This window comes from Gouania willdenowi, unplaced genomic scaffold (assembly GCF_900634775.1).
Source record: "Gouania willdenowi unplaced genomic scaffold, fGouWil2.1 scaffold_59_arrow_ctg1, whole genome shotgun sequence".
Taxonomy (NCBI): domain Eukaryota; kingdom Metazoa; phylum Chordata; class Actinopteri; order Blenniiformes; family Gobiesocidae; genus Gouania; species Gouania willdenowi.
In genome coordinates this window covers 21,328-46,018 of record NW_021145223.1, presented here as the reverse complement: position 1 = coordinate 46,018, position 24,691 = coordinate 21,328, and the positions used below count along the sequence as shown (strand labels likewise).

Sequence of the window (24,691 nt, the reverse complement as noted above, 5' to 3'; positions counted from 1 at the left end):
AAAACAAAGATGTCGTAGTAAAGAAAACACTGGAACAAAATGATAGAATGCTTGGACTTTTTAAAAAAGTTTATTCCATCACATTGTGTGTTTGAGATACTTTTTTATTTTATTTTATCATCTTAAGCAGGGTTTAAATGTGCTTTATATATATACTTGTACATAATGGTGGTAATAGTTTAAAGATAAAGTCTGGTCTGTAATGGAATGAGGCTGGATTAATTACATTTAGACTGGGGTTAAAGTGACTTATCACATCTACTTTAATTTGTTTAATTGTTTTAAGGTACTTGTACTTTATGTGTGTGTGTGTGTGTGTGTGTGTGTGTGTGTGTGTGTGTGTGTGTGTGTGTGTGTGTGTGTGTGTGTGTGTGTGTGTGTGTGTGTGTGTGTGTGTGTGTGTGTGTGTTTTGCTCTTTGGACTATGAACATGTCTTAACCTAATACTGCATATAAAACAAGTTAATACTTTAGTTGTAGTAAATTGTGCTATAATACATACTAATGCTATACTATCTTTCTCATTTCATCAGAAAAGATCAAACAATGACAGGCGTCATGGTGATGAACACATGATGTAACCACAGAGAGAAGCTGTGACTGAGAACATCCTCTACATGATGATCACTGACATGAGGTCTGTGTCCATGGTTGAAGATGAAGCTTCACTACAATCATCCTCACCTTTAATCCAGGTCACATTCTGCCCTCAACGACACAATTTATGTTTTACATTTTACAAAGCTCATGGAGAGAAAATATGAAGAGACTTTAAAGGAAGTGAAGAATGCAATGAACACAAACAGCAAACTGTGTCTCACTGCTGATATATGGACACGTGTAGCTAATGAAGTCTACCTTAGGGTGACCTACCACTACATTCACAATGGGACGAATAAACAGGCTGAAATTAAAAATGTGCTGTTTTTTTATCCGATTCATCAAATAATTTATCGCCCGATTAATCGATTATGAAAATAATAATTTGTTGCAGCTCTAGTTGAGAGGGAGCTGGAAGACAAATCAACAGAACTCAGACACATGCCTTGATGTCCAGTCAGACATTTTCTCTTTCCCTTACCTTCTCACCGACCTCTTTTACCTCATCCCAGAATTTCTGTTTTCACAACATTTCAAATGAAAATAGTGTGTTCACATTGTTATGTCTAAGGTGGGCCCATAATAGAAACATCAAGTTTCATTAGCCAGGACAGAAATTAGGCTGCTAATGTGGGTTGGTTACATTTTCTTAGAAGGCCTAATTTTTGATCAAAGTTGCACATATAGCATTACACAGTGAAGAATCTGATCAAAGCACTTTGGTGTTTGGTTTGCTCACAGGTTCCAGTCAATTTTGATTTCTAGTTTATTGTCCACTGATATTAAATGTTGTGAGAATTGTGTTACAATAAATATAATTTAGGACAATGTCAATATTTTTGTTCTCTTTCCACATTAATAAACACATTTGAAAAATGTTCTTGAACAACTGATTACTTTCATTTTTCCTTATTGTATATTATTAACTGACATCAATGCCTTTAATTGTAAAATAATATATTTTCCCTTTGATCTGTGTTTCCATCGTAAGTTTGGTCTTAAATTTTTTTAAGGTGGTATTAAAAAGGTCTTAAAGTTTTAAATATAACTTCTTCCTACTTGTAGTCACCCTGCAATCAGTATCCAAGCTATAAAACACTTGTTAAAAAAGAAAATATATAGGTAAGTCATTTTTAAATTGTATTTATTGATAAAAAAAATTGTTATTGATGGTTGGAGTCCCATTAGGAGGCTTTGCCTCTGGTAAAGGAGGTACCCATAGTTTGTTTCTCCAAGGAATGGGGGTTCTGTTGTGGGGCTGTGGATTGCTGGCACCCATTCCTGACCTCATATTTTCAGGATTCCATGATGGAGCAGCTGCATTTAAAGTCTGGGGAAGGAAAAAGTTAAAGATAAGTTCAAACACAGAAACAACAGTGGTTTAAGAACAGGTGAGTGGGGAAGGAGGTGATTTCTGCTCCATGGGTTACCTGGTTAGAGCACTTCCTGTTGGGGATGGTGAGGGGGGAGGAACGTTTGCTCTCCTCATCAGAAGAATCTGAGTGGTATTCAGACACCATTTTACCCGTGTCTTTGGACAATGTGGCAACTGGGAAGTCGAAATTATTTTCTCCGTATCTGTGCAACAATAACACACACACACACACACACATTAAAAACAAACAAAAACAAGCTGTTTTTCAGCACCCCATTTTACGAGAAAAATACCTTTGAAATGTTTGATATGGTCCTAAAACATGAGGGTTTAGTCTCTGTCATTTAGCCGTTTTCTTTTGGACTCACCCTCAAGTTTTACACAAAATCCCACGCATTATGTATGTAATTTGACCTTTTATGTGTGTGATATTGTCCCAAAACATGCATGTGATGCATTTCCATGTCATATGGGTAATATGCACACTTCACTTCCACGATGACAAATGACTATAGTTTTCATAATAATCTCACGAAACTCAACAATAGCAATAAATAGCAGAGGACATATTATACATTTGCATAAGCTACTGGCCTTTCACTGACAAACAGTTTTTCCTGTTTATTCAGAGTTGCTCCTCTTGTTTTAAGTTTAGTGACGTCTCACTGAGCAATTTGGCCCATTAGGACCAGATTTTAAATAAAGAGAAAAAACTAAAAAGTTTAGATTGCATTTTCAGATTCAGAACATGAATTCCACGATCACGGATAATCAGAGGAGTAGAAAATCTAAAAAAAAGAGTGAAGAATAATTGTGTGTTTTTGTTACTCACCTTCCACAAACCTCTCCAGGATCAACCCACAGAGTGATTTCCCATGGCAGCCCCAGGTCACTGTATTTAATCCCACTTTCCCTGCAGGCTCGCAGCAACTCTGGGTCCTGTTGATGTAAATTATTCACTCTGATGCACCTGAAAAACACAAACATTCAATTTCAATTCAACTTTATTTACATCGCAAAAATTTAGCAGAACTAGGCTCAGAGGTAGCCGCCCTCTGCTTTGACTGGTTGGGGTTAGTGGATAGAAAGAGGAGAACAGCACTAAAAGGATCAGCGTGTTTAGCTGCTGAGGCTGACCAGAGGACAGCTACAAGGGTCACTCCAAGTCATTTTTACACATTTTCAGGACATCCCATGTACTTTGGTCTTAAAAAAAATCTGAAATGTTTATCAATTGTTCTTTAATTATTCAATTGCCACACTTTAATGACATGGAATGACCCACAAACCATTGTGTGTCCCACTGAGCAGTACCTGTATGCCTGGCCTTTGCTGGGGTTTTCAGGGTACCAGTGTCCTTCAAACTTCTCCTGCAGCACCACTGCCAGACGCTTTCCAAACAAATCAATTTTCTCCGCCTTCACATTGTTTTTTAATTTGACAAGGCTTTTCAGGAAGGACACCACCTCTGCAATCTCTGCCCTCATCATGAAGCTGCACCTTCAATAATAAAAACTTATATTAATATATACATAAAACACATCAAACCAAACTTAATCTAACAAACTCAAGAGATGGAAAACCAGAATCCTGACCCAAAATCCCAACCCTATAATAAAATCCAAAACATGTTCGTTTGCTTACATGTAAATAAATAAATAGAAAAAGATTGCTGAGTGGACATACTATGAATATCACAAACTGAACAGTTAATGAAATCAATATCAAACGCTTGATGTAAGAAATCATTACACAGATAGATATTATTTAACATTTCTTTAGCCTTTTGTTGATCAGCAAACTCTAAAATATTTTTATATATTTCAGGTGAGAAACATTTAAGAATATAATTTATTTTCAAAAAAAGAGAAACTAAATTTAATTTCATGCTTGTCTGTTGAATTTATTTTTATCCATTAAAGAATTAACTACAAGTTGTGAATAACATGGCTACAATTTTAAATATATACACTTATGAATGTAAAATTATGCCAAAAATAAAACTGATTTACACTAAATATAATTACTTTCATATTTTGTTTTAAAACCAAACTTCATCTGACAAAACTCAAGTAGTTCAATGCTGGAATAAAATCCCTAAACTGCTGTAAAAACTCACACATTGCTCACGGGGAGACTCTGGTGGTCACAATGTAAAATGTAAATTTAAAATATTAAACTTACTTTAGTTGTTTGTGTACGTTTTTAGTTGATCTCACTCTGATGGACAGAATAAATGATGTGGTTTCTCAGATAATTTCGTTTTGGAACTATTTTAGGAGCTGCTTTCATCTTCTGATGTTTACAACAGTCGAGAACCATGGCAACCGGCCTTCTTCAATTTGCGCATGCGCAGCGTTCTAGCCTGACGTAGAGCAAACAGAAAGGAAAGAGGGGGAGGGGCTAAACATAATAAAACCATCTACAGATTTAACTGCTGCACGAACAGCCACGGACAGGTCTGTAGTTATTAAAGTGTTATTTGTACGGTTCAAAATGATGATGAATAGTTCATTAATATTTTCTCGTCATAGAGGGAATGTTAAAGACAGAAATAACTGCAAGCGAGCTTTAGGAACTGACGTAATTAATCTAAAGATGCTGGGGTGAGTTAGCACCTGAAGTTAGTGTTAAGTTGGTTCATATGTTTTTTAAATAATATAGTTGTGAGTTATTGTTTTGTGTTGTTTAATGATAAACAATATATATATATGGAAAATTATTGTTATATTATTTATTTATTAATTTATTTTTAAATATACAACAGGTCAGAAGTGCACATTATAAAAATCACATATACAAAATTGAAAAAAATAAAGATAAAATAAATAAGGGTAAATCATAATCTTTCCATTTCAAAAATACCATCGTATATTGTCACGGTTTGGATGTTTTTTTGTTTTTTTGTATGAATAAAGGATATGGTTTTGATATATTCTTTAAATTCACACAGAAAGCTTACAAAGAGGGGAGTAAATTGGTTGAACTCACATTTGTGAATATAGAATTTACCATATAAAATGAATAAGTTTACAATAGGGATGGGCGATATTGACAAAAAAAAAATTATCCCGATAATTTCTGGTATTAATTATGATAATGAAAATCACGCTAAATGAAAACTATAAATAAAAAATCATAATAAAAATCATAACTTAGTGTAAACAGGTTTTTTACAAACACAAATACATGTGAATACATCAACATTAGACACATTTAAAAAGGCTATAATAGCTGCTGACTCAAAGAGTTCATAAGCTGATATTTTATGGAATATATTAGTGCATGTGGGTCATTATTAGTGTTATTATATGTAATTCATTCATTTCGTCATTTGAAATTAAATTTTTTTCTAAAAAAATAGCACATGAAAAGCAAAAATAACTCCATTAGTGTTTTTACTGTTGCTGAATCTTGTTTCATTTTTCTGATAATGAGTTACATAAAGTTATGATTGATAAATATTTCTCTGATTTCCTATAATTGAACCAGATCAAGCTGATGATTTAATTATTCAGTATATTTAGGTGTAATAATCTCAATAGTTACATTAATCTAATGGGACCAGTTTTGTCTGTGAACACGTGAAATATAATTAAAAAATATTGCATTTCACAAATTGGGACGGATTAATATTAGTATTTATGCTAACATTTATTTCACACAACATGTGACATGTTAGTTTTTATCCTTCCATATGTGATACTCACAAAATGAGTGTTTTGTTGAGATGTTTTTATTTTGGTTTCCTTCCCATGCAAAGTCAATTTAAGTTTATTGTAGTTGCAATGTTTCATTTTACTTTACCATGTCATGCTGTGAAACGGACACTAGATGGCGACACTAACCTGAAACGTAAGCGGTGCGCACCGGACGTGCCTCATAATCCAACTGAATGGAGAAAGAGTCACATGTGTCCGGCTTTGCTGTGTCTTCCCTACACTTACAGGTTAGTTTCTCACCTTTTATGTGAGTACAGGTGTTTAAAACATAATAGGGTGCTCCACTGATAAGTTGCCTGTTAGCTAAAATGTGTAAATGTGTGTAGAAATGTAAGTTTCATGCTACGTGACGAGGAGAGTAAGCAAAATGGCGGTCGACACCGTAGTAAGTGTGTACTTTACTTATTTCTATTGGCTCCTGGTCATTTGTGGGTTGTTTTGTGGGACAATAATGTGTTTGTAGTTTTATCTTTATGTGTGAAATATGATGTGTGAGTGCAATACATTGTGTGGTTGTTTAAGCTAATGCTAATGTAGGGATACAAATGTGCTACATCTGAAGCCTAGGTTTAGGGCCTGTACTTAAACTGAGACTGTTGGTGTGGTTAGAGTTCTTGGGTTTGGTGACAAGCCAGGAGTTAGTCATGTTTCTGATTGTTAATAAGTTGGTTAGTTAATGGTGTGTGTGTAAATCAATAACTGCATGTAAGGTTATTCTGTTACATTAAGTAAATACTTAAAATATGTTTAGTTATGACAAAATGTACTCTCTTAATTAAGAGGTTAAAAACAAGGTGTTTAAACAAGATTATATACATGATTGGTGATACAGTTAGATGACATGATTGTGAAGAAATATGTTTATTTTTGGTTTTATACTGAATTTCATATTTTTGTGAAAATATGTAAAATGTACATTTTGTGTAAATGATCACATCTGTGGTTATAACAGTGCTTCATTGCAAGCAGGAATAATAAGAATAATTCATAAATGCAGAAAGGGGTTTATTTGAATGTGTAAATAAATTTGGGTCAGAGGACCCAGAGGTCCTCAAGCCATAGCTTGGGATTCCGTTAAATAATAATAATTTAAAAACAAACCATTTTTGTATTTTTTTCCAATAGACAGACAAAATCACAAGCGACACACTGTGCCTCTCCATGAAACCAAGACAAAACAAAACTAGGCCAGGGCTGTATTCGTGAGGTGAATGTGTGTTTGGAAACTGAAAATGCAAAAATGACAACCTGTATCTGGATTTGTTGACAAGTTATATAATGATGGGAAAAACAGAAGACTGACCTTGACCTTAAATATGACCTTGAGTGAAGGTCACGCATTGAAAGGAAATGTTGTTCAATGGTACCAGTCTGAGCACTGTATCACAATTTGTGGCTAGGGCTGGGTGATATGGCCTTTTTTAATATCTCGATATTTTCAAGCTTTATCACAATATTCAATATACATCTTGAAATGTTGCCCTTGTCTTGAGATGATGCTTTGATGCATACAATCGAACCAGAATGGCAATACTCAATATATAAATTTTGGTTTTTGACACTTGACGTGACTTTGACCTTGACCTTGACTTTTTGGCCCCAAAAGGGTCGACTGCACATCCTTGACATTGTCCCTATGAGATGACATATGTGTCACTTTTAAATTGCTAAATTCAATAAAACAAAAACAAAAACACAGCTCTTCCTGCCTCCATCAGATCAAATCTAGCCCTCATGATTTTATACTTAAATGGAAAGAATCAATTTGTAAACCAACGGGTTACAATTAAAAAACAAATCTATCTATATATATATATATAAAACTATGCATGGGGACCAATGCACCAATAAAACAAAGACTCTTGAGATGCACAGTTTATGACACACTGCTGTATCACCGCAGAGCAATGGTTGACTAAATAACTTAAAAATCGTGTAAAAAAATCTAATAAATGTGCACAGGAGTTTGCATGTTCTCCCCGTGCTGCATGGGTTTCCTCCGAGTGCTACGGCTTCACTCTAATCAATCTAAGTCATGTTTTTGGATTGTGGGAGGAGTCTATAAATTGCCCGTAGGAGTGAATGTGAGTGGTTGTGTTTCTACGTGTGTTGCTCTGTGGTGGACTGGCGCCCTGTGCAGGGTGTACCCCCGCCTAACGCTCATTGAGAGCTAGAGATAGACGCCAGCAAATGAAGAAAAGTATTTAAAAAAATATATATATATATATATTGATATAGACGATATTGTAACTTTCTTTATCAACAAAATAGAAAACTTGATATATCTTGAATCTTGATTTATCGCCCAGCCCTAGTTTAAATACATAAATCAATTCATCTAATGGATTAATTGTTACACCCTTAATAATTTTACAAGTATTGCGATTAGACATTATCTATTCTATTTAATTTTAATTTCCTTATTTCTGCGGTGTGGATGTATTCCGCTAGAGCTGGGCGATATTCCTGAAATATGTATCACGATATAAGTGTTTCATATCAGCCGATATTGACATTTAGATACTTTTATTTTAAACGTAATCTTTAACATTTTAAAAAGAGGTCAACAAAACTATGGAAATAAACTAAAAAAGCTCAATTAAAAAAAAACTGTTGAATGTACAAATATAGACATTAAATAAATGCTTAATCAAATAAAATGTGCAACATATTTTATAAATAATAAATCAGTGCACACCTGTGGAAGAACTGACATCTCTGACATGAAACCAACAGCAGGGTATTATTAAGAAAATATTATGGGTACAATTATTTTGGCATTTATTTCTCCTCATTTATAATGAAATTATTATATAAAAAAATAAAAGAAGAAAAAGCACATGAAAAATAACTAATAGTGTTTTTACTGTTTAAAATAAACCACTGCTGCTGAATGTAGTTTATTTTATATCTGATAACGAGTTACATAAAGTTATTTTATCAGTAGCAGTAGTGGTTTTAATATTTTAGTAAATTTTTTGCAGGCACCTTTTTCAAATGTATTTAAAATAAACTAAAATTAAAGAGAGAATGTTATTTAACTGTTGAACCTTGCCATAATTTTATTTATTTATATATTTTTTTAAATTGAAAAAAAATGTTTATGGACTTGGTTTTGGTCTTGGTCTCGGCTTGTCTTGGTCTTGACTCGGTCTCAGCTCCCGAAAGTCTTGTTCTTGTCTTGGTCTCGGTGCATTCTGGTCTCAGGCAAGTCTTGGTCTCGGATAGTGTGGTCTTGAACACAACACTAGTTATGGCTGATAAATATCTCTGTGATTGTCTTTAATTAAACCAGATCAGACTTGATGATTTAATCATTAATTACTGAGAGCAGAACTAACAGGATATTTAGGTGTAATTATCACAATAATTAGGTTCCGATGTCCCAGAATGGGACAGAGGAACCTATTGTTTTCGCTATTATATCGTTTTATTATTATACCCCGCCCGCCTTTGATCGCTAATTCGACCCCCTAAAAATGCCCGAAAACTCACCGAAATTTGCACGCACCTCAGGCCTGGCGAAAAATTTGATAATTTGGTGGCGTGAAAAAAAACGGACAGAAAACGCACGCGTAGCGTGCGTTTTCGCCGCCAAAAAAACGATGGAACCGCACGACCGCCAGGTTTGACCGATTTGCACGAAAATCGCCACATGTAGTCTTCGCCCTAGAATGAGCAAAAAGTTACATTGTGACCCCGCCCAAAACCAAACAGGAAGTCAGCCATCTTGGGTCAAAGGTCAAAAATGGCGTTTCGCCCTCGAAACGCATCTGCGCGAACTAGTCTGAGGGGATTCATCCGATTCGCTTAAAACTTGGCAACACCACATAGGACCCATTGAAGATGAAAAGTTATCAAAAGAATTTTCGTATCTGTCACGGTTTGGTCGTGGCGCCGCCACAAAAATGCAATGCTAATTTTCGTTAGCACGCAAAAAATTCCAAATCTCCATAACTCTGACACACAAACTTCGATCAGCTTCAAATTTCACACAAAGGACATGTGCCCAAGCTTGGTCATGACTGCTTTGAAACATTTCCCATCATGCCTTGTGTTTTCGACCGGTGTCATTTAAGGTCATGTACACGGTTAGCATCAACAGGACGCCGTTCTAGGAAAAAGCTTATAACTCTAGAATGCAATGTTCAAACTGCTTCATTTTTGATACACACGATCACTGTCCAGAGCTAAACAACAAACGATAACCAATTTACCCACAATGCCTTGCGTTCTCAGAGGGCGCCGCTTCTGTGGTCGTCCAACACGAGCAGCTGTAGCGGACAGACGATATGTCGTGTTGACTTCAAAACACTGTAGGATGAACCTACACAGAGGGGAGCAAATTCCTATTGAAGAAACAACAGACTGTGGTCAGTGGGAGGGGCTTATAATGACACACGAAAATCCCTCGCCATAACAACGCCATATATACGAAAACGCTTATAACTCTAGAGTGCAAAGTTCAAACTGCTTCATATTTGATACATACAATCACTGTCCAGAGCTAAACAACAAACGATAACCAATTTACCCACAATGCCTTGCGTTCTCAGAGGGCGCCGCTTCTGTGGTCGTCCAACACGAGCAGCTGTAGCGGACAGACGATATGTCGTGTTGACTTCAAAACACTGTACGATGAACCTACACAGAGGGGAGCAAATTCCTATTGAAGAAACAACAGACTGTGGTCAGTGGGAGGGGCCTAAAATATCACTGGAAAATTCTTCGCCCTCTGTGGTCGTCCAACACGAGCAGCTGTAGCGGACAAACGATATGTCGTGTTGACTTCAAAACACTGTAGGATGAACCTACACAGAGGGGAGCAAATTCCTATTGAAGGAACAACAGACTGTGGTCAGTGGGAGGGGCTTATAATGACACACGAAAATCCCTCGCCATAACAACGCCATATATACGAAAACGCTTATAACTCTAGAGTGCAAAGTTCAAACTGCTTCATATTTGATACATACGATCACTGTCCAGAGCTAAACAACAAACGATAACCAATTTACCCACAATGCCTTGCGTTCTCAGAGGGCGCCGCCACTGTGGTCGTCCTACACGAGCAGCTGTAGCGGACAGACGATATATCGTGTTGACTTCAAAACACTGTAGGATGAATCTTATTAGATGGAAGCACATTGCTATGGCAAAAAGAGCAGGCTGTGAAAAGTGGGAGGGGCCTATCATGACACAGGAAAATCCATCGCCATAACTACGCCGTTATACGAAAACGCTTACAACTCCAGAATGCAAAGTTCAAAGTGCTTCATATTTGATAGACATGATGACCGTACAGCCCCAAACAACAAACGATAACCAATTTACCCACAATGCCTTGCGTTCTCAGAGGGCGCCGCTTCTGTGGTCGTCCAACACGAGCAGCTGTAGCGGACAAACGATATGTCGTGTTGACTTCAAAACACTGTAGGATGAACCTACACAGAGGGGAGCAAATTCCTATTGAAGAAACAACAGACTGTGGTCAGTGGGAGGGGCTTATAATGACAAACGAAAATCCCTCGCCATAACAACGCCATATATACGAAAACGCTTATAACTCTAGAGTGCAAAGTTCAAACTGCTTCATATTTGATACAAACGATCACTGTCCAGAGCTAAACAACAAACGATAACCAATTTACCCACAATGCCTTGCGTTCTCAGAGGGCGCCGCTTCTGTGGTCGTCCAACACGAGCAGCTGTAGCGGACAGACGATATATTGTGTTGACTTCAAAACACTGTAGGATGAATATTATTAGATGGAAGCACATTGCTATGGCAAAAAGAGCAGGCTGTGAAAAGTGGGAGGGGCCTATCATGACACAGGAGAATCCTTCGCCATCAGCACGCTGTAATAGGAAAAAGCTTATAACTCTAGAATGCAAAGTTCAAAGTGCTTCATATTTGATAGACATGATGACCGTACAGCCCCAAACAACAAACGATAACCAATTTACCCATAATGCCTTGTGTTCTCAGAGGGCGCCGCTTCTGTTTTCATCCAACACGAGCAGCTGTAGCGGACAGACGATATGTCGTGTTGACTTCAAAACACTGTAGGATGAATCTTATTAGATGGAAGCACATTGCTATGGCAAAAAGAGCAGGCTGTGAAAAGTGGGAGGGGCCTATCATGACACAGGAAAATCCATCGCCATAGCTACGCCGTTATACGAAAACACTTACAACTCCAGGCCGATTCCCAAATCCCCAACAGTGGTATACGTGACCGTGGGTTACCGCCCCCGGCCACTTCATCGGAACCTATGACGCCGCTCGCGGCTTTAATTAGGTTCCGATGTCCCAGAATGGGACAGAGGAACCTATTGTTTTCGCTATTATATCGTTTTATTATTATACCCCGCCCGCCTTTGATCGCTAATTCGACCCCCTAAAAATGCCCGAAAACTCACCGAAATTTGCACGCACCTCAGGCCTGGCGAAAAATTTGATAATTAGGTGGCGTGAAAAAAAACGGACAGAAAACGCACGCGTAGCGTGCGTTTTCGCCGCCAAAAAAACGATGGAACCGCACGACCGCCAGGTTTGACCGATATGTACGAAAATCGCCACGTGTAGTCTCCGCCCCAGAATGAGCAAAAAGTTACATTGTGACCCCGCCCAAAACCAAACAGGAAGTCAGCCATCTTGGGTCAAAGGTCAAAAATGGCGTTTCGCCCTCGAAACGCATCTGCGCGAACTAGTCTGAGGGGATTCATCCGATTCGCTTAAAACTTGGCAACACCACATAGGACCCATTGAAGATGAAAAGTTATCAAAAGAATTTTCGTATCTGTCACGGTTTGGTCGTGGCGCCGCCACAAAAATGCAATGCTAATTTTCGTTAGCACGCAAAAAATTCCAAATCTCCATAACTCTGACACACAAACTTCGATCAGCTTCAAATTTCACACAAAGGACATGTGCCCAAGCTTGGTCATGACTGCTTTGAAACATTTCCCATCATGCCTTGTGTTTTCGACCGGTGTCATTTAAGGTCATGTACACGGTTAGCATCAACAGGACGCCGTTCTAGGAAAAAGCTTATAACTCTAGAATGCAATGTTCAAACTGCTTCATTTTTGATACACACAATCACTGTCCAGAGCTAAACAACAAACGATAACCAATTTACCCACAATGCCTTGCGTTCTCAGAGGGCGCCGCTTCTGTGGTCGTCCAACACGAGCAGCTGTAGCGGACAGACGATATGTCGTGTTGACTTCAAAACACTGTACGATGAACCTACACAGAGGGGAGCAAATTCCTATTGAAGAAACAACAGACTGTGGTCAGTGGGAGGGGCCTAAAATATCACTGGAAAATTCTTCGCCATCTGTGGTCGTCCAACACGAGCAGCTGTAGCGGACAAACGATATGTCGTGTTGACTTCAAAACACTGTAGGATGAACCTACACAGAGGGGAGCAAATTCCTATTGAAGAAACAACAGACTGTGGTCAGTGGGAGGGGCCTATAATGACACACGAAAATCCCTCGCCATCACCACGCCATAAATACGAAAACGCTTATAACTCTAGAGTGCAAAGTTCAAACTGCTTCATATTTGATACACACGATCACTGTCCAGAGCTAAACAACAAACGATAACCAATGTACCCACAATGCCTTGCGTTCTCAGAGGGCGCCGCTTCTGTGGTCGTCCAACACGAGCAGCTGTAGCGGACAGACGATATATCGTGTTGACTTCAAAACACTGTAGGATGAATCTTATTAGATGGAAGCACATTGCTATGGAAAATAAACCAGGTTGTGAAAAGTGGGAGGGGCCTATCATGACAGGAGAATCCTTCGCCATCAGCACGCTGTAATAGGAAAAAGCTTATAACTCTAGAATGCAAAGTTCAAACTGCTTCATATTTGATACACACGATCACTGTCCAGAGCTAAACAACAAACGATAACCAATGTACCCACAATGCCTTGCGTTCTCAGAGGGCGCCGCTTCTGTGGTCGTCCAACACGAGCAGCTGTAGCGGACAGACGATATGTCGTGTTGACTTCAAAACACTGTACGATGAACCTACACAGAGGGGAGCAAATTCCTATTGAAGAAACAACAGACTGTGGTCAGTAGGAGGGGCTTATAATGACACACGAAAATCCCTCGCCATAACAACGCCATATATACGAAAACGCTTATAACTCTAGAGTGCAAAGTTCAAACTGCTTCATATTTGATACATACGATCACTGTCTAGAGCTAAACAACAAACGATAACCAATTTACCCACAATGCCTTGCGTTCTCAGAGGGCGCCGCTTCTGTGGTCGTCCAACACGAGCAGCTGTAGCGGACAGACGATATGTCGTGTTGACTTCAAAACACTGTAGGATGAATCTTATTAGATGGAAGCACATTGCTATGGAAAATAAACCAGGTTGTGAAAAGTGGGAGGGGCCTATCATGACACAGGAGAATCCTTCGCCATCAGCACGCTGTAATAGGAAAAAGCTTATAACTCTAGAATGCAAAGTTCAAACTGCTTCATATTTGATAAACACTATCACTGTTCAGAGCTAAACAACAAAAGATAACCAATTTACCCACAATGCCTTGCGTTCTCAGAGGGCGCCGCTTCTGTGGTCGTCCAACACGAGCAGCTGTAGCGGACAGACGATATGTCGTGTTGACTTCAAAACACTGTACGATGAACCTACACAAAGGGGAGCAAATTCCTATTGAAGAAACAACAGACTGTGGTCAGTGGGAGGGGCCTAAAATATCACTGGAAAATTCTTCGCCATCTGTGGTCGTCCAACACGAGCAGCTGTAGCGGACAAACGATATGTCTTGTTGACTTCAAAACACTGTAGGATGAACCTACACAGAGGGGAGCAAATTCCTATTGAAGAAACAACAGACTGTGGTCAGTGGGAGGGGCTTATAATGACACACGAAAATCCCTCGCCATAAGTACGCCGTTATACGAAAACGCTTACAACTCCAGAATGCAAAGTTCAAAGTGCTTCATATTTGATAGACATGATGACCGTACAGCCCCAAACAACAAACGATAACCAATTTACCCACAATGCCTTGCGTTCTCAGAGGGCGCCGCTTCTGTGGTCATCCAACACGAGCAGCTGTAGCGGACAGACGACATGTCGTGTTGACTTCAAAACACTGTAGGATGAACCTACACAGAGGGGAGCAAATTCCTATTGAAGAAACAACAGACTGTGGTCAGTGGGAGGGGCTTATAATGACACACGAAAATCCCTCGCCATAACAACGCCATATATACGAAAACGCTTATAACTCTAGAGTGCAAAGTTCAAACTGCTTCATATTTGATACATACGATCACTGTCCAGAGCTAAACAACAAACGATAACCAAAAACACCCACAATGCCTTGCGCTCTCAGAGGGCGCCGCTTCTGTGGTCGTCCAACACGAGCAGCTGTAGCAGACAGACGATATATCGTGTTGACTTCAAAACACTGTAGGATGAATCTTATTAGATGGAAGCACATTGCTATGGCAAATAGAGCAGGCTGTGAAAAGTGGGAGGGGCCTATCATGACAGGAAAATCCTTCGCCATCAGCACGCTGTAATAGGAAAAAGCTTATAACTCTAGAATGCAATGTTCAAACTGCTTCATTTTTGATACACACGATCACTGTCCAGAGCTAAACAACAAACGATAACCAATTTACCCACAATGCCTTGCGTTCTCAGAGGGTGCCGCTGCTGTGGTCGTCCAACACGAGCAGCTGTAGCGGACAGACGATATGTCGTGTTGACTTCAAAACATTGTAGGATGAACCTACACAGAGGGGAGCAAATTCCTATTGAAGAAACAACAGACTGTGGTCAGTGGGAGGGGCTTATAATGACACACGAAAATCCCTCGCCATAACAACGCCATATATACGAAAACGCTTATAACTCTAGAGTGCAAAGTTCAAACTGCTTCATATTTGATACATACGATCACTGTCCAGAGCTAAACAACAAACGATAACCAATTTACCCACAATGCCTTGCGTTCTCAGAGGGCGCCGCTTCTGTGGTCGTCCAACACGAGCAGCTGTAGCGGACAGACGATATATCGTGTTGACTTCAAAACACTGTAGGATGAATCTTATTAGATGGAAGCACATTGCTATGGCAAATAGAGCAGGCTGTGAAAAGTGGGAGGGGCCTATCATGACACAGGAAAATCCATCGCCATAACTACGCCGTTATACGAAAACGCTTACAACTCCAGAATGCAAAGTTCAAAGTGCTTCATATTTGATAGACATGATGACCGTACAGCCCCAAACAACAAACGATAACCAAAAACACCCACAATGCCTTGCGCTCTCAGAGGGCGCCGCTTCTTGGGCCGTCCTACGCCAGCAGCTCTAGCGGCAAGACGACATGTCGTGTTGACTTCAAAACACTGTAGGATGAATCTTATTAGATGGAAGCACATTGCTATGGCAAATAGAGCAGGCTGTGAAAAGTGGGAGGGGCCTATCATGACACATGAAAATCCCTCGCCATACATACGCCGTTATACGAAAACGCTTATAACTCTAGAGTGCAAAGTTCAAACTGCTTCATATTTGATACACACGATCACTGTCCAGAGCTAAACAACAAACGATAACCAATTTACCCACAATGCCTTGCGTTCTCAGAGGGCGCCGCTTCTGTGGTCGTCCCACACGAGCAGCTGTAGCGGACAGACGATATGTCGTGTTGACTTCAAAACACTGTAGGATGAACCTACACAAAGGGGAGCAAATTGCTATGGAAGAAAAAAAAGGCTGTGATCAGTGGGAGGGGCCTATAATGACACGGGAGAATCCTTCGCCATCAGCACGCTATAATAGGAAAATGCTTATAACGCTTCAATGCAAAGTTCAAACTGCTTCATATTTGATACACACGATGATTGTCCATCCATAAACAGCGCTCGATGACCAAATTACCCATCATGGCCAGTGGGAGGGGCCTATAATGACACACGAAAATCCCTCGCCATAACTACGCCATTATACGAAAACCCTTATAACTCTAGAGTGCAAAGTTCAAACTACTTCATATTTGATACACACGATCACTGTCCACAGCTAAACAACAAACGATAACCAATTTACCCACAATGCCTTGCGTTCTCAGAGGGCGCCGCTTCTGTGGTCGTCCTACACGAGCAGCTGTAGCGGACAGACGATATGTCGTGTTGACTTCAAAACACTGTAGGATGAATCTTATTAGATGGAAGCACATTGCTATGGCAAATAGAGCAGGCTGTGAGAAGTGGGAGGGGCCTATCATGACACAGGAAAATCCTTCGCCATCAGCACGCTGTAATAGGAAAAAGCTTATAACTCCAGAATGCTAAATTCAAACTGCTTCATATTTGATACACACGACGACTGTCCAGCCATAAACAAAACTCCATAACCAATTTACCCATAATGCCTTGCGTTCTCAGAGGGCGCCGCTTCTGTGGTCGTCCAACACGAGCAGCTGTAGCGGACAGACGATATGTCGTGTTGACTTCAAAACACTGTAGGATGAACCTACACAGAGGGTAGCAAATTGCTATGGAAGAAAAAACAGGCTGTGATCAGTGGGAGGGGCCTATAATGACACGGGAGAATCCTTCGCCATCAGCACGCTATAATAGGAAAATGCTTATAACGCTTCAATGCAAAGTTCAAACTGCTTCATATTTAATACACACGATGATTGTCCATCCATAAACAACGCTCGATGACCAAATTACCCATCATGGCCAGTGGGAGGGGCCTATAATGACACAAGAAAATCCCTCGCCATAACTACGCCGTTATACGAAAACGCTTATAACTCTAGATTGCAAAGTTCAAACTGCTTCATATTTGATACACACGATCACTGTCCAGAGCTAAACAACAAACGATAGCCAATTTACCCACAATGCCTTGCGCTCTCAGAGGGCGCCGCTTCTTGGGCCGTCCTACGCCAGCAGCTCTAGCGGCAAGACGACATGTCGTGTTGACTTCAAAACACTGTAGGATGAATCTTATTAGATGGAAGCACATTGCTATGGCAAATAGAGCAGGCTGTGAAAAGTGGGAGGGGCCTATCATGACACAGGAAAATCCCTCGCCATAACTACGCCGTTATACGAAAACGCTTACAACTCCAGAATGCAAAGTTCAAAGTGCTTCATATTTGATACACACGATGATTGTCCATCCATAAACAACGCTCGATGACCAAATTACCCATCATGGCCAGTGGGAGGGGCCTATAATGACACAGGAAAATCCCTCGCCATTACTACTCCATTATACGAAAACGCTTATAACTCTAGAATGCAAAGTTCAAACTGCTTCATATTTGATACACATGATGACCGTACAGCCATAAACAAAACTCGAGAAGCAATTTACCCATAATACCTTGCGTTCTCAGAGGGCGCCGCTTCTGTGGTCGTCCTACACGAGCAGCTGTAGCGGACAGACGACATGTCGTGTTGACTTCAAAACACTGTAGGATGAACCTACACAGAGGGTAGCAAATTGCTATGGAAGAAAAAAAAGGTTGTGTTTAGTGGGAGGGGCCTATAATGACACGGGAGAATCCTTCGCCATCAGCACGCTATAATAGGAAAATGCTTATAACGCTTCAATGCAAAGTTCAAACTGCTTCATATTTGATACACACGATGATTGTCCATCCATGAACAACGCTCGATGACCAAATTACCCATCATGGCCAGTGGGAGGGGCCTATAATGACACATGAAAATCCTTCGCCATAACTACGCCGTTATACGAAAACGCTTATAACTCTAGAGTGCAAAGTTCAAACTGCTTCATTTTTGATACACACGATCACTGTCCAGAGCTAAACAACAAACGATAACCAATTTACCCACAATGCCTTGCGTTCACAGAGGGCGCCGCTTCTGTGGTCGTCCTACACGAGCAGCTGTAGCGGACAGACGATATGTCGTGTTGACTTCAAAACACTGTAGGATGAATCTTATTAGATGGAAGCACATTGCTATGGCAAATAGAGCAGGCTGTGAAAAGTGGGAGGGGCCTATCATGACACAGGAAAATCCCTCGCCATAACTACGCCGTTATACGAAAACGCTTATAACTCTAGAGTGCAAAGTTCAAACTGCTTCATATTGATACACACGATCACTGTCCAGAGCTAAACAACAAACGATAACCAATTTACCCACAATGCCTTGCGTTCTCAGAGGGCGCCGCTTCTGTGGTCGTTCAACACGAGCAGCTGTAGCGGACAGACGATATGTCGTGTTGACTTCAAAACACTGTAGGATGAACCTACACAAAGGGGAGCAAATTGCTATGGAAGAAAAAACAGGCTGTGGTCAGTGGGAGGAGCCTATATTGACACGGGAGAATCCTTCGCCATCAGCACGCTATAATAGGAAAATGCTTATAACGCTTCAATGCAAAGTTCAAACTGCTTCATATTTGATACACATGATGATTGTCCATCCATAAACAATGCTCGATGACCAAATTACCCATCATGGCCAGTGGGAGGGGCCTATAATGACACACGAAAATCCCTCGCCATAACTACGCCGTTATACAAAAACGCTTGCAACTCCAGAGTGCAAAGTTCAAACTGCTTCATATTTGATACACACGATCACTGTCCAGAGCTAAACAACAAACGATAACCAATTTACCCACAATGCCTTGCGTTCTCAGAGGGCGCCGCTTCTGTGGTCGTCCTACGCCAGCAGCTCTAGCGGCAAGACGACATGTCGTGTTGACTTGAAAACACTGTAGGATGAATCTTATTAGATGGAAGCACATTGCTATGGCAAATAGAGCAGGCTGTGAAAAGTGGGAGGGGCCTATCATGACACAGGAGAATTCTTCGCCATAACTACGCCGTTGTACGAAAACGCTTACAACTCCAGGCCAATTCCCAAATCCCCAACAGTGGTATACGTGACCGTGGGTTACCGCCCCCGGCCGCTTCATCGGAACCTATGACGCCGCTCGCGGCTTTAATTAGGTTCCGATGTCCCAGAATGGGACAGAGGAACCTATTGTTTTCGCTATTATATCGTTTTATTATTATACCCCGCCCGCCTTTGATCGCTAATTCGACCCCCTAAAAATGCCCGAAAACTCACCGAAATTTGCACGCACCTCAGGCCTGGCGAAAAATTTGATAATTTGGTGGCGTGAAAAAAAACGGACAGAAAACGCACGCGTAGCGTGCGTTTTCGCCGCCAAAAAAACGATGGAACCGCACGACCGCCAGGTTTGACCGATTTGCACGAAAATCGCCACATGTAGTCTTCGCCCTAGAATGAGCAAAAAGTTACATTGTGACCCCGCCCAAAACCAAACAGGAAGTCAGCCATCTTGGGTCAAAGGTCAAAAATGGCGTTTCGCCCTCGAAACGCATCTGCGCGAACTAGTCTGAGGGGATTCATCCGATTCGCTTAAAACTTGGCAACACCACATAGGACCCATTGAAGATGAAAAGTTATCAAAAGAATTTTCGTATCTGTCACGGTTTGGTCGTGGCGCCGCCACAAAAATGTAATGCTAATTTTCGTTAGCACGCAAAAAATTCCAAATCTCCATAACTCTGACACACAAACTTCGATCAGCTTCAAATTTCACACAAAGGACATGTGCCCAAGCTTGGTCATGACTGCTTTGAAACATTTCCCATCATGCCTTGTGTTTTCGACCGGTGTCATTTAAGGTCATGTACACGGTTAGCATCAACAGGACGCCGTTCTAGGAAAAAGCTTATAACTCTAGAATGCAATGTTCAAACTGCTTCATTTTTGATACACACGATCACTGTCCAGAGCTAAACAACAAACGATAACCAATTTACCCACAATGCCTTGCGTTCTCAGAGGGCGCCGCTTCTGTGGTCGTCCAACACGAGCATCTGTAGCGGACAGACAATATGTCGTGTTGACTTCAAAACACTTTAGGATGAACCTACACAGAGGGGAGCAAATTGCTATGGAAGAAAAAACAGGCTGTGAGCAGTGGGAGGGGCCTATAATGACACGGGAGAATCCTTCGCCATCAGCACGCTATAATAGGAAAATGCTTATAACGCTTCAATGCAAAGTTCAAAGTGCTTCATATTTGATACACACGATGATTGTCCATCCATAAACAACGCTCGATGACCAAATTACCCATCATGGCCAGTGGGAGGGGCCTATAATGACACACGAAAATCCCTCGCCATAACTACGCCGTTATACGAAAACGCTTATAACTCTAGAATGCAAAGTTCAAACTGCTTCATATTTGATAAACACGATTACTGTTCAGAGCTAAACAACAAACGATAACCAATTTACCCACAATGCCTTGCGTTCTCAGAGGGCGCCGCTTCTGTGGTCGTCCTACACGAGCAGCTGTAGCGGACAGACGATATGTCGTGTTGACTTCAAAACACTGTAGGATGAATCTTATTAGATGGAAGCACATTGCTATGGCAAATAGAGCAGGCTGTGAAAAGTGGGAGGGGCCTATCATGACACAGGAAAATCCCTCGCCATAACAACGCCGTTATACGAAAACGCTTATAACTCTAGAGTGCAAAGTTCAAACTGCTTCATATTTGATACACACGATCACTGTCCACAGCTAAACAACAAACGATAACCAATTTACCCACAATGCCTTGCGTTCTCAGAGGGCGCCACTTATGTGGTCGTCCTACACGAGCAGCTGTAGTGGACAGACGATATGTCGTGTTGACTTCAAAACACTGTAGGATGAATCTTATTAGATGGAAGCACATTGCTATGGCAAATAGAGCAGGCTGTGAAAAGTGGGAGGGGCCTATCATGACACAGGAAAATCCCTCGCCATACCTACGCCGTTATACGAAAACGCTTATAACTCTAGAATGCAAAGTTCAAACTGCTTCATATTTGATACACACGATCACTGTCCAGAGCTAAACAATACACAATGACCAATTTACCCACAATGCCTTGCGTTCTCTGAGGGCGCCGCTTCTGTGGTCGTCCAACACGAGCATCTGTAGCGGACAGACGATATGTCGTGTTGACTTCAAAACACTGTAGGATGAACCTACACAGAGGGTAGCAAATTGCTATGGAAGAAAAAACAGGCTGTGATCAGTGGGAGGGGCCTATAATGACACAGGAGAATCCTTCGCCATCAGCACGCTATAATAGGAAAATGCTTATAACGCTTCAATGCAAAGTTCAAACTGCTTCATATTTGAGACACACGATGATTGTCCATCCATAAACAATGCTCGATGACCAAATTACCCATCATGGCCAGTGGGAGGGGCCTATAATGACACACGAAAATCCCTCGCCATAACTACGCCATTATACGAAAATGCTATAACTCTAGAGTGCAAAGTTCAAACTGCTTCATATTTGATACACACGATGATTGTCCATCCATGAACAACGCTCGATGACCAAATTACCCATCATGGCCTGTGGGAGGGGCCTATAATGACACAGGAAAATCCTTCGCCATAACTACGCCGTTATACGAAAACGCTTACAACTCCAGAATGCAAAGTTCAAAGTGCTTCATATTTGATACACATGATGACCGTACAACCCCAAACAACAAACGATAACCAAAAACACCCACAATGCTTTGCGCTCTCAGAGGGCGCCGCTTCTTGGGCCGTCCTACGCCAGCAGCTCTGGCAGAAAGACGACATGTCGTGTTGACTTCAAAACACTGTAGGATGAATCTTATTAGATGGAAGCACATTGCTAAGGCAAATAGAGCAGGCTGTGAAAAGTGGGAGGGGCCTATCATGACACAGGAAAATCTTTCGCCATTTCTTGGTAAATGCAATATCTCAGTTGTTTTTACACCAATTTACACCAAATTTGCTCAGGCCAATTCCCAAAACAGTGGTATACGTGACCGTGGGTTACCGCCCCCGGCCGCTTCATCGGAACCTATGACGCCGCTCGCGGCTTTAATTAGGTTCCGATGTCCCAGAATGGGACAGAGGAACCTATTGTTTTCGCTATTATATCGTTTTATTATTATACCCCGCCCGCCTTTGATCGCTAATTCGACCCCCTAAAAATGCCCGAAAACTCACCGAAATTTGCACGCACCTCAGGCCTGGCGAAAAATTTGATAATTAGGTGGCGTGAAAAAAAACGGACAGAAAACGCACGCGTAGCGTGCGTTTTCGCCGCCAAAAAAACGATGGAACCGCACGACCGCCAGGTTTGACCGATTTGCACGAAAATCGCCACATGTAGTCTTCGCCCTAGAATGAGCAAAAAGTTACATTGTGACCCCGCCCAAAACCAAACAGGAAGTCAGCCATCTTGGGTCAAAGGTCAAAAATGGCGTTTCGCCCTCGAAACGCATCTGCGCGAACTAGTCTGAGGGGATTCATCCGATTCGCTTAAAACTTGGCAACACCACATAGGACCCATTGAAGATGAAAAGTTATCAAAAGAATTTTCGTATCTGTCACGGTTTGGTCGTGGCGCCGCCACAAAAATGTAATGCTAATTTTCGTTAGCACGCAAAAAATTCCAAATCTCCATAACTCTGACACACAAACTTCGATCAGCTTCAAATTTCACACAAAGGACATGTGCCCAAGCTTGGTCATGACTGCTTTGAAACATTTCCCATCATGCCTTGTGTTTTCGACCGGTGTCATTTAAGGTCATGTACACGGTTAGCATCAACAGGACGCCGTTCTAGGAAAAAGCTTATAACTCTAGAATGCAATGTTCAAACTGCTTCATTTTTGATACACACGATCACTGTCCAGAGCTAAACAACAAACGATAACCAATTTACCCACAATGCCTTGCGTTCTCAGAGGGCGCCGCTTCTGTGGTCGTCCAACACGAGCAGCTGTAGCGGACAGACGATATGTCGTGTTGACTTCAAAACACTGTAGGATGAACCTACACAGAGGGGAGCAAATTCCTATTGAAGAAACAACAGACTGTGGTCAGTGGGAGGGGCTTATAATGACACACGAAAATCCCTCGCCATAACAACGCCATATATACGAAAACGCTTATAACTCTAGAGTGCAAAGTTCAAACTGCTTCATATTTGATACATACAATCACTGTCCAGAGCTAAACAACAAACGATAACCAATTTACCCACAATGCCTTGCGTTCTCAGAGGGCGCCGCTTCTGTGGTCGTCCAACACGAGCAGCTGTAGCGGACAGACGATATGTCGTGTTGACTTCAAAACACTGTACGATGAACCTACACAGAGGGGAGCAAATTCCTATTGAAGAAACAACAGACTGTGGTCAGTGGGAGGGGCCTAAAATATCACTGGAAAATTCTTCGCCCTCTGTGGTCGTCCAACACGAGCAGCTGTAGCGGACAAACGATATGTCGTGTTGACTTCAAAACACTGTAGGATGAACCTACACAGAGGGGAGCAAATTCCTATTGAAGGAACAACAGACTGTGGTCAGTGGGAGGGGCTTATAATGACACACGAAAATCCCTCGCCATAACAACGCCATATATACGAAAACGCTTATAACTCTAGAGTGCAAAGTTCAAACTGCTTCATATTTGATACATACGATCACTGTCCAGAGCTAAACAACAAACGATAACCAATTTACCCACAATGCCTTGCGTTCTCAGAGGGCGCCGCCACTGTGGTCGTCCTACACGAGCAGCTGTAGCGGACAGACAATATGTCGTGTTGACTTCAAAACACTGTAGGATGAATCTTATTAGATGGAAGCACATTGCTATGGCAAAAAGAGCAGGCTGTGAAAAGTGGGAGGGGCCTATCATGACACAGGAAAATCCATCGCCATAACTACGCCGTTATACGAAAACGCTTACAACTCCAGAATGCAAAGTTCAAAGTGCTTCATATTTGATAGACATGATGACCGTACAGCCCCAAACAACAAACGATAACTAATTTACCCACAATGCCTTGCGTTCTCAGAGGGCGCCGCTTCTGTGGTCGT

General features: G+C 41.1%; 1 protein-coding gene and 1 long non-coding RNA gene across 2 annotated transcripts in view; one reads left to right on the top strand and one right to left on the bottom strand.

The window, feature by feature from the left end:
• Positions 1 to 1,816: 1,816 nt before the first annotated feature.
• Positions 1,817 to 3,462, bottom strand: LOC114460676 (protein BTG3-like; the record flags this gene model as incomplete). Its single annotated transcript, XM_028442600.1, has 4 exons — positions 3,290 to 3,462; positions 2,808 to 2,945; positions 2,031 to 2,178; positions 1,817 to 1,930 (listed from the first exon to the last, which is right to left on the bottom strand). Coding segments are annotated over exons 1-4 (573 nt in total), but the record flags the coding sequence as incomplete, so codon positions are not given.
• Positions 3,463 to 5,842: 2,380 nt separating this feature from the next.
• LOC114460678 (uncharacterized) overlaps positions 5,843 to 24,691 on the top strand; it is a 33,625-nt gene continuing 14,776 nt past the window's right edge. The window contains exon 1 of the long non-coding RNA XR_003673697.1: positions 5,843 to 5,924. This is a non-coding gene — a long non-coding RNA (uncharacterized LOC114460678). The remainder of the gene's footprint in view (positions 5,925 to 24,691) is intronic.